The sequence below is a fragment of the Pelodiscus sinensis genome, chromosome 1, assembly GCF_052426305.1.
Source record: "Pelodiscus sinensis isolate ZL-2025 chromosome 1, ASM5242630v1, whole genome shotgun sequence".
Classification (NCBI taxonomy): domain Eukaryota; kingdom Metazoa; phylum Chordata; order Testudines; family Trionychidae; genus Pelodiscus; species Pelodiscus sinensis.
Window position 1 is genome coordinate 57,673,159 of NC_143052.1, and position 11,842 is coordinate 57,685,000.

The 11,842-nt window shown below is 40.3% G+C and overlaps 1 protein-coding gene across 1 annotated transcript in view; it reads left to right on the forward strand.

Moving 5' to 3' along the window:
• Nucleotides 1-11,842, forward strand: part of ARID2 (AT-rich interaction domain 2) — a 179,763-nt gene that overhangs the window by 165,333 nt on the left and 2,588 nt on the right. The window contains exons 17-20 of the mRNA XM_075930435.2: nt 2,731-2,869; nt 2,959-3,044; nt 6,763-6,886; nt 6,965-7,056. Coding sequence (XP_075786550.1) covers nt 2,731-2,869; nt 2,959-3,044; nt 6,763-6,886; nt 6,965-7,056 — 441 coding nt within the window. The remainder of the gene's footprint in view (nt 1-2,730; nt 2,870-2,958; nt 3,045-6,762; nt 6,887-6,964; nt 7,057-11,842) is intronic.

The following is an 11,842-nucleotide window of genomic DNA, read 5'->3' on the forward strand; positions in this document are numbered from 1 at the left end:
ACTTCCTTGGTGAGCTTAAACACAAAAAGGAAGCTTACAAGAAGTGAAAACTTGGACAGATAACTAGGGAGGAGTATAAATATGTTGTTCAAGAATTCAGGGGAATTATCAGGAAGGCAAAAGCGCAATTGGAATTGAAGTTAGCAAGGGATGTAAAGGATAACAAGAAAGGTTTCTACAGGCATGTTAGCAATAAGAGGGTGATCAGAGAGGGTGTGGGGCCCTTACTAGATAAGAGAGGTAACCTAGTGACAGATGATATAGCTGAGGTATTCAATGCTATCTTTGCCTCTGTCTTCACTGACAAGTTCAGCTCCCAGACAAATGCAGTAGGCAACGCGGTATGGGAAGGAGGTGGACAGTCCTTGGTGGGGAAAAAACAAGTTAGGAACTATTTAGAGAAGCTAAACATACACAAAACCATGAACCTGGATTAAATGCATCCGAGGGTACTGAGGGAGTTGGTAAATGTCATTGCGGAGCCTTTGGCCATTATCTTTGAAAACTCATGGAGATCAGGAGAGATCCTGGATGATTGGAAAAAGGCAAATGTAGTGCCTATCTTTAAAAAAGGGAAGAACAATCCAGGGAACTACAGACCAGTCACCTTTACCTCAATCCCTGGAAAAATCATGGAGGGGCATTACTTGGTTCCTTAACTAAATTTTTGGGTTTGTTTGGAAAGTAAAATGAAATTGTACATGCTTCATTTAAATCATTGCTCTGGGATGGGGCTGGAAATGAAGGGTTCAGTATGCAGGCTGCCCTGGGGAGAGACTATCCTATCCCTTTCTCACCACAGCAGGTTGGGACCAAGTGAGAAGTACCTCTTGTGACCACTGCAGCACCAGTGGGCATAGTCAGGGGAGAAGGCTGCCTGTCCCCTGTCTGGGATAGGTACAAGTTTGTCTGACCCTTGTGTTCTCCAGCCAGAGTGAGGAACGTAGAAAACTCTGCACTTTCTCCTCATTCCCTGGTGAAAGGAAATAGCCAGTAATGTCCTGTACGAATTGGGGTAGGGGAGAGGGAGCTTCAACTTTTCCACCCTCCATAAAGGAAACCTGGTGGGTAGAAGGCTCAGGATTGGGGTAATCCCAGATGGGGGAGGGGAGGCTCCAACCTGCCCCTTTCACCTGCCTGATCTGTCTCTTTTCTGTATGGTTTTCTGTGAAGCAATTCTATTCCTGGCACATTCCATTTTCCTTGCTCAGCTAAACCCTTTCCTTAAGGAAAAAAATCTTGTAGAACTGAATGAGAAATAATAGACCTCAAAGATTCTTTTTATCCTAAATTGGCTCTAGTTCTTGTAACTTCACATCTTCCATGAGAGTCTTTACTATTTAATCATTTTATACTCTGGCATTACTCACATGCCTAAAGTTAAACTACTTAAGTGTTTGCACTTTGGGAGCATATGTGTATATTTTAGTTAATTTTAAAACCAGTGTTAATCATCTTTGATTATAAATATACATAGTAATCCATTTTTAAATAAGTCTGCATGATAAACCCAGATGGTGTCCCATTATTTGAGCGCAAACTAATTTGAATCAGGAGGCAAAGCTTTTAAATATTGTAATTGACTGCATTAAGTCAGCTTGACAAAATTGCAGATATGCATACTGAAATATTGAAAAGCTTATAAACAGAGTTAATATACAGACAGTCCCCAGGTTACATGGATCCAACTTACATCGGATCCCTACTTACAAACGGGGTGAGGCAACCCCGCACTAGCTGCTTCCCCCCAGCAGACCAGGGAGACGCGAAGCTAGCGGCCCCCCCAGCAGACCAGGGAGACGCGGAGCGGCTTTTCTCAGCAGACACCTCAGCTTGAGAATAAAGGACTGAGGGAAGTGAGGTGTGGGAGAATAAAACTGAGCTCTGGAGAAATGTTTGCCTAGAGTTTCCCCTACAATATGTACCAGTTCCGACTTACATACAAATTCAACTTAAGAACAAACCTACAGTCCCTAACTTGTACGTAACCCGGGGACTGCCTGTATGTGAGTAGCAGTTGTTTACCATTTATTATATAATATACATGAAAGACAATATCTATTTTCAAACCTATAATTCAAAATTGCCAAAAGATTTTTATTGGTGTTTTAACAAATAAAATTGATAGTATGCTGAAAGTTTCTAAATCAAGTTTCAGACAAACAAGTTTTAACAAGAGAATTACTGAAAAACAGGTTTTACCCTCACCTATTGTTCTGGCATTAACAACACATATTGTTACATTACATAAAGACAGTGGAGTGGGATCAGTGATTATTTTGCCTCTCCAGTCACATTTTAAATGTTTTCAGTGCATGTGTTGGCTGGTCAGAAAAAATGCAGGAAGGAGAATATGTAACAGACAACTACATTATGATACAAGGTGTTTGACAGCATAGTACGGTAGTCTGTTTGGATGTGTACAGAGAGTTTAAACAAGTAGTCTATGTTAAAGCCATTGGGAACAATGGATCACTAAGAAAAGAGGTCCTTAAAATTTTAAATAATTGGATTCAGCCAAATCAATTTGCCCTTTGTTGGTATTTATGGATAATTGATATATACATATATGTCTTGGAAGTCACCATGTCTTTTCAGTACATAATGCACATGTCTGTTCATAACAAAAAGTGTTTGCTAGCATAGTATCAAAGATGGTATTTCTGCTTTAACTACTTTAACAAATCAAAAAGCAATTGCATCCTTTTTTTTTACTTTTATACTTTTTAGGTGGTTTCAGACACCATCACAAGTTTTTTATCATGCAGCAACTGAACATGGAGGAAAAGATGTCTATCCAGGGCAGTGCTTATGGGAGGGTTGTGAACCTTTCCAGAGACAGAGGTTTTCTTTCATTACCCACTTACAGGTACAGATTTTCTTGCTATTTTTTTGTAAAGTAAAATGTGGAATTTCATTTAAAAGTCTTCAGATACATTTTTTCCTTTTCTCATACAGGATAAGCACTGTTCCAGAGATGCTCTACTTGCAGGATTAAAGCAAGATGAACTCGGACAAGCAGGAAATCAGAAACCTTCCAATAAGTAAGAGACATGAGGCTAGTTATTGATAGAGATAATAGAGTTAGAAATAACTGGAAGAAGGTTGTATAATTATAATTTGATGTATCAAGCATTTCTCTAATCTAGATAGAGCATAGTAGTCCTTGTTATAAAATAAGCAAGAGAAATGAGTGATTGTGATATCTAAGAGAAAAGGTCACAGTGGTCATGTAAAGCACAAGTTGAAAAAGCCACATGTTCCAAAAGCAATTGAGGGTACTGTGCCACTAAACTCCAAGAGTCATTGATTAAAAGTAAGCACCCATCTTCAGTAATGGAAATGTTATCTCCAGATTATCTCCCAACCAACCAACATAAGAACAGCCATACTGGGTCATACCAAAGGTCCATCTCGCTCAGTATTCTTTCTTCTGACAGTGGCCAATATAAGATGCCCCAGAGAGAGTGAACAGAAACACATAATCATCAAGTGATCCCTCTCCTGTCATCCTGTTCCAGCCCCTGACAAACAGAGGCTAGGTACACCATTCCTACCCATTCTGACTAATAAGTATTGATGGACCTAACCTCCCTGAATTTATCTAGTTCTTTTTTGAACCTTATTAAAGTCCTGGACTTCATAACATCCTCTGGCAAGGAGTTCCACAGGCCAACCGTACGCTGTGTGAAGAAAAACTTCTTTTTTGTTTGTTTTAAACCTGCTACCTATTCATTTCATGACCCCTATTTCTTATATTACGGGAACAAGTAAATTACTTTTCTCCATATCTGTCATAATTGTATAGATCTCTGTCATATCCCCCCATATCTCCTCTTTTCTAACATGAAAATTCCCGGTCTTTTTAATCTCTTTTCATATGGGACCCGTTCCAAACCCCTAGTCATTTTTGTTGCCCTTTTCTGAACTTTTTCCTGTACCAATTTATCTTTTTTGAGATGAGGTGACCACATCTGTAAGCAGTAGTCAAGATGTGGGTGTATCATAGGTTTATATAGAGGCAATAAAATATTCTCTGTCATGTTCTCTATCCCTTTTTAATTAATCTGTGGGTTTATTTGGTTTTTTTTACTGCTGCTGCACATTGAGTGGATGTTTTCAGAGAACTATACACAATGACTCCCAAAATCTCTCTCTTCAGTGGTTATAGCTAAATTAGTCCCCATCATTTTATATGTATAGTTGGGATTATAGGATAGGTTACAGACCCCAATTAGTAATTCCATAATATCACATTTGAGTTCTTTCTGTACTCTTGGGTAACTACCGTCTGGTCCCAAATAGTCGCTTGTGACTATTAAGTTTATCAATTTGTTCCAAAACTTCCTCCAATGACACCTCAGTGTGGGACTGTTCCTCAAATTTGCCACCTAAAAATAATGACTCAGGTTTGGGAGTCTCCCTATCATCCTCAGCAGTGAAGATTGAAGCAGAGAATTCATTTAGTTTCTCCTCAATGACCTTATTGTCTTTAAGTGCTCCTTTGGCATCTCAATTGTTCTGTGGCCCCACTGATTGTTTAGCAGGCTTCCTGCTTCTGATGTACTTAAAAACATTTTGCTATTACTTTTTGAGTTTTTGGCTAGCTATTCTTTAAACTCCTTTTTGGCTTTTCTTATTATATTTTTATACTTAATTTGATAGAGTTTAACCAACATTATCTTTTTGTATTATTAGTGAATCTGCAGTTTTGATATAGTTAATGCTGAGACTGTTTAAAAGACAATTCTAAATGCTCTAAAATCCACATACTTAGTTGGATTGTATCAATTTACTATGCCTCATGAGAGGCTTGGTAAGATTAATGATCAATATTTGGCATCATTTGAGCAAGAAATTGTCAACATAAAGCCCCCTAAAAATTAGCATTTTATAAGATCATCTAGTTCTTCTAAGATTTTTTGTGTGTGCACACACACCTGGGGTTCTGACCCTCCTCAGACTGCTCCATATTTATCATATTTAGTGCTCCCATTACCACTTGAAGCATTTCTTTGCAGAAGATACTCAGATTCAGTTATGAACTTTAGGTTGATGTATCAGTCCAAAATCAAAGTTCCCCCAATCCAATAGTTCTTTGAGTTGGTGGGGTTAAGGCATAGTCAGTGATATGCCAGGATTAGAGAGTGATATGGCCAGCATCATGTCCATCCATATTCAGCTGCTGTATCCTGATAGATCAAGTACCTGTTTCACAGCTTGGCTGAGTTGGAGGTGGCTTTTCAGTATGACATCAATCAAGACTCAAACCTGTGACCTTCAGAATTGTAGTTCAGTGTGTCAGTAGCTCAAGTGCAGAATTTTGCCCCTTTTGCCTCCTGGTTCTGTTCTGGCACAGCTACAGAGGTGCCTGTATATCCCTAGATAATATAATACTAGAACGGGAAGGAACCTTGAGAGGTCATCAAGTCAGTCGTCCTACGTAGGCAGTTTATTCCAGTGCTTAGCCACCCTGACAGAAATTTTTTTCCTAATGTCCAACATAAACCTCCCATGCTGCAATTTAAGCCCATTGTTTTTTGTCCTGTCATCAGAGGTTAATGAGAATTATTTTTCTCCATCCTCCTTGTAAGCTGCTATTATGTCCCCCTCAGTAGTCTCATTTCCAGACTAAACAAACTCTTTCTGGTCCTCAGCAAGCACCGTCCAACCCTCACAGTTCCTCCACTTCTCCCCAACCAGGGCAGAAACCCAGGTTTACCCTTCCTTTGATGCTGATGTTTTTAGAGGAAAAGGGGTGGTCAAAGCAGTGCAGAAGTGTGCGAGGAGGAAAAGAGGTGTCTGAGATATTCTGCGAGGATGTGGGGGTCTTTAAAGGTGCCCCCACAAACACCCTCATCCATGATCCCTTTCTTGTCTTCCCCCTTTGAAACATGCCCCTACGCTAGCCTGAAATGTACTAGCATTGGTTAGTTAGAACAGTGGTTCCCAAACTTTTCAGCATCATGCCCTCTTTTTACGGCCCCTTTTTTATTTTTGAGAAACCCTGAGGGGCCCCCCTGCCTCCGGCCCCCAAAAAATAGCAGCAAAACTTGTTGAAGTTAAAAAAAAAAAAAGGGAACTAAGGGGCCGAGAAAGAGTTGCAGCCCCTTTAGTTCCCGGAACCAGTGTAAAAAAAAAGGTGCTGGAACTCCAATGGAAAAGTCATTGACCCCCCTCTCCCCTCCAAAAAGATTGTCCTTTTAAGAGCAGAGCAGGCATTGCCCTTTTAAGGCAGCCATTTTGAAGTCTGCCCAGGATGCTTCATCCCCCTGCCCCAGCCAGCCCGAGCTGCACAAGTTCCAGCAGACGCCCAAGCCAGGAAAAACAGAATATACCATACATTTCACATGGTATTTTCTGAATTTTTTTACCAGACGGACCAGGCTCTTTCTTGGGGGTAGCGGAATTGATGGGGGGCGGGAAGGGGGCGGGCTGAGTCGCTTCACACCTAGTTTGGGAACTTATCGGTTAGAAAGTTACTTTTCCTTTACAAATGCCATCTGTGAAATGCAGTGGTTTTCTGGAAAAGATATATTTTCTCATGTTCACCTAACTAACCCTGTGGCATTGGTAAGGCACAGTTTTCACCCGTTAAAACAAAAGGCAAATTACGTGAGAACTGAGAGCTCTTTTAACTGTGAATTCCAAAGAGGTTAAAAATAAAAGCCTATCAAGAGTAAAGGTCTTAATAAATATCAATGTGCTAGAAAATAGCATAAAGATACATGTTTAATAATAACTATATCTTTATCAATGTAGGCAGCCAACTGTAGGGGCTAGTGCCTCTACACCTAGAGCACAGAAGGCTATTGTGAATCATCCTAGTGCTGCCCTCATGGCGCTAAGAAGGGGATCAAGAAACCTTGTCTTCAGAGATTTCACAGTAAGGAGCATTTAGATTGTGTATTTTAAATTAATGGTTGGCTGTTTTGTTTTTAATATGGCTTCCTTTCTTTTTTAGGATGAAAAAGAGGGACCAATAACGAAACACATCCGATTAACAGCTGCCTTAATATTAAAAAATATTGGTAAATATTCAGAATGTGGTCGCAGGTGAGCAATCTTAGAATTTTTCTAATACTTTCTGATGGAATAAAGTGTGAAACATGTTGCTTTCATGCTGTTTTAATACCTTTTAGATTCCAAATGACAGGCAGATTTTATATTTAATAATTTTAAAAAGAATTTCCACTTTAATATGACTGCATGATTAATATGTTAGTTTTACATAATACAAAATTACAAAAAAGTGATGGCAAAAAGGAAAGGGTAACAGTGAGTGAAATGGCATTTGAGACTAATTTCATCTTGTACATCTTGCACAACTTTAAGTTAGAATATCTAATTTGCGAAAATGGATGATAATGCTCAAGAGGAACAGAAGAGATTACAAAATTGTCCCTCTGTTTGTAGGCTGGTCAGGAGGAGACGTGCCCTCCAATAAATACATTAGGAGAAATTATGTAACACTGTGTTATTTATCCACATGATATAGTAGACTTCCAATAATCCAGAACCTTTGGCACCCAGGTGGTGTCTGATTATCGGATATTCATGGATTATTAGGAAGTACTATAAGATGGTTTATATATTAATGTTACATATATACATACACACACACACACACACACAGAATATACTGTATATAAAGTGTTTTTAACCCTTTTTATTGTACATACTGTATACAGTATACTGTAATGTTTTAGTTTTTAACCCTTTTTTACCCTTTTTATTGTACATACTGTAATGCATAAATTTAGTCATAGAATGAAAGAATAAATGTACAGCACAGTACTCACCATTATTGTTCTGAAGCCTTTGAATACAGAAAGCAGAGGATACTATGTACAGAAGTGTGCAGCACTGGCTAATCACTTAAACTATTAATCACTTAAACTATTAATACAGTAACTTGAAACACTTAATACAACACTTTATTCACTTAAACACAAAAATTATACACTTCAACTCGAATACAGTCTGTAAATTATTCACTTAAACACTAAAAAAACCACAAACTTAAACAAAACACTAAAACTTAAATCTAATTTTGTTTATTTTCCATGCTGCACAACTGCTCATCATCTGATGAAACCCGTGCTTCATCCTTCATCATCCGGGTTATCATCTGGGTTATCAATATCCTCCTCTGCTTCCATGGGGTTGTCAACAACAATAGGCTCTGGTGGTGGTGGTGAGGACAAAGGCTGAACTATCTTCCGTGCCCTTGCAAACATATCCCTGAGATCAGCTTGCTTAGAGGACTGTGACTTCTTGGTATAAAAGTTATTCAGAATAATATGAAGGTTCATCATTTCAACTGCATTATATTTGCTGCAGCTCTCTGCAAAGTCAACGAATTTGGAAATAAAATCAGTTGCCTCTCGCCAGGTATATTTTGCTCTCTCTGTCACTTCCTCTTCTTCTTCTTGAGGTTTTTGTGGATTCATAACACTTTCAATGATAGCAGCATCACTCAAAATTTCTACGACTGGTTCGTCTTTGTCCATATCAAGCCATTGTTCAATCTCATTTTCTGTGAGCTTTGCAACAGCATTCTTCTCAGGGACATTTTCAGTTATTTTTTGTATGTCACTAATGTGCTTAGGCCTAACATTAAGGCCACAAAATTCCTCTTCACCAAAAAAATCATCACAAAACATGATGCTAGGCCAAAGTTTCCTCCAACATTTTTGTCGAGTAGCCTTCTTTACGTCTTTCAAAGCCAATGCAGCCGCATACACAGCGTCCTTAAGGTTGACTTCGGATTGAAATTCAGAAACACTGCAGTCTGAGTTTAGCAGCTTTCAGACAAAAGATCCCCTGTAGAAACACTTAAAGTTCTGTATCATGCCTTGATCCATAAGTTGGATCAAAGACATCACATTCGCTGGCAAATATGTAGTGAAAATATTTCCACTAACAAGCTCCGAAGTGGGCGGATGTGCTCGACAGTTATCGAGCAAAATAACAGCTTTAATATCCTCTGGTAGACCCCCCCCCCTTTCTAAAATTCTCCTTAACTGCAAGCACAAAATAATTAAATAAAGAGTCCTTAAAGATTTCTGCCGTCAGCCAAGCATTCCCCTGTGCCTCGTAACTGGCAAACTTGTAAGAGTTTTAAAGGCCCTAGGCTTTTTGTATTTCCCTACAACAAAAAGCTTAAGCTTATGCGTGCTAGACGCATTTGCGCATACGAGAACTGTAATGCGGTCCTTCTTCATTTTGAAGCCATGAGCAGCCTTTTCACCACCACCACCACCACCAACCAGAGTAGAGTTCGGCAAACAACGCCATAAGAGCCCAGTTTCATCGGCATTGTACATTTGAGAAGGCGACAAACCGTGTTCATCCACCAACTTCACAAAAATAGCGCTGTACTTCTCAGGGGCCACGTGATCGGCAGACTTTTGCTCACCGCTGATGTCTAACTTATGGATCCCATGCCGATACGAAAAATTATGCAACCATTCTTAACCCACATGATTCACTAATGTTCATTTCACAGTGAAACTCTTTTGCTTTTTCTATGAGCATTGGCCCAGTAATGGCTTACCTTGCACTAAACCACTTAAACAAAGCCACATCCAACTGTGCCATCTTAGGCATTTTCAGAGTTTGCCGTACCTCGGTATGTTTAGTAGGCACTTCACTTTCAGCAACAAATGCTCGCAACTTATCTTTCTTTTTCTTTGTCATAGATTGTCGAAGATCCAATGTTAAATTCACTCATGTTAGTGTTCTGATTTATGCCTCTTTCTAGCACCTTTATAATCTGTAATTTCTGGTTCAATGTCAGTGTTACATGCTTCCTTTTTACAGTTTTCTTACCACTAGCACTACCACTAGCACCTTCATTCACTTTAGATGCCATTACTACACACCGATGGTCGAAAATATTCGAAATATAAGTCAAAACATCTGGAGAAAACACAAGCACTGGCTAGCGTCACACAATGATAGTGGCAGACTGACTCAATCCCGTCCGGTTTCGCTAGGTTCAGCTGCTGCCGTTGCTGTTTTGTGACTTTGCTTTTGCCGAAGTTCACTCCCTAGGCTCTTGCCGTTTTGATGCTGGACTCTCAGGAGTGCCGTACAATTGGATGCCGGACTATTGGAGTTGTAATATTTATTTGTTAAATCGACTAGACGCATAGTTATATTCTCTAAGCAGGAAGATTACAAGATCAATAACTGATGAGATGTAGACCTTGAAATTCTTTCTTTAGAAAGAAGTAGTGAAACTAAAGACTGTTTTTATTAGCCCAAAATATAAATGCCTCTCTTCTAAAAGGAATATTTTAAAGAGCTATTAATGTAGCGTATAGTTGATTATTATGATTTTTTGCTACTGTCTGCCTTTTTCAGAAGCACAGCCTCTTGACCTTTTTTTTAGTATTTGGTTCCTTCCATGGGCACCAAATGTAATTTATCTGTGCCATAAATGAGATCCAGTCTTTTCAAAAGTGACCAGTGGTTTTGACTGCTTCCATTTTGGATGATACACCCTAAAGGGACCTGTTTTTGTTTCATTTGTATTCAGTAAGTGAATGAGTGCTCAGCAACTTCTGAAAATCCTAGTTGTTTTAAAATGTCTCATGTTGGCTGCAGCATCTTATTCCACCTTGAAGAATATCTAAGTATTCTACAGAATACTTATTTATTGCCTAAATGCTAAAGTTTCAGAGCGCAGCACTGCAGCTTTACTGTGCGCTGTAGCATCCCTAGAGCATGAATAGATAAAGGAAGGGAATCTTTTCACTCTAGCTGTGGAACACCAAATCATTGCCTGTTCAACCCTCCATACCTGCATGCAGGAGAGTGTCTGCTCGTTTCCTATCCGTCTGCTGCATATTCCTTCCACAGCAGTGAGCAGAGACCCGATGAGCTGTGATGAAAGGGTGCTCCTTGCTTATGGAGGAATGAGTAGGATTAGCTGTCCTTTGCCTCTGTAACTAGGGATGTCAACATGTAGTCCACTACACGCTTAACCAATAAGCTTTATCAACCACGCACTTCTCTCTCCCCTCCCCCACTACTTCTGTATCAGAGGCAGCAAGAGGGGTGGAGAACAGGAGCAGAAGCCAGTGCTCTTGAGGAGCTGGCTTTAAGCAGGCTCCCATGAGCACCAGCTCCACCTGCTCCGTCTAACCTCATGCTGCTGCCTCTGATAGAGAGGCAACAATATGGAGGGTAAGGGGGGCAAGCTTGAACCGATATGTGCAGGGACCTAGCTTTCAAGCAGGCTTCCTGCACTTGACGGCTCCTCAGACCCATCTCCCCCCTCCCCCCCCCGCAAGGGATGGCAGGCTTAATAGCTGGTTCCCCCCAGCATCAGCTCCATGGTGCTGCCTGTCCTCCCCCCATCATCAGCAGAGCTGGGGAGACTGCTGCAAAGGAGCCTGTGTCTGTGGCGGCCTGGGCTTTCTGTGGACTGAGGCTGGTCCACTGCAGCAGCTTTTGAGCTTCCCATGAACAGAAGTTGCTCTGTCTGCCATGGAGAAGCCTATCTGTAGTAGCCTGAGCATGCCGCAGAGGCTGGTCCCCAGCTGCAGCTCCCCATGCAGACTGGCTGCCTGCTGCCCATGCTGATGCACTGATACAGAGGCAGCGCGTGGGATGGAAGAAGTCTCCCCAGGAGTGGGGCCAGGAGTACTCTGGCTGCTGGCCTGCCCTTGGGGACTATGGAATAGTTGTGTAATTGCTATATCTAACATCCTTACCTGTAATAATTGATTGGCTGAATTTTTTACAGTCTCTGATCCAATTTTAGGATGCTTCATTGTTTTAATAAAATCTTTAATAACGGAAATTGTAGTTGTTAGTAGTAAACTTATTT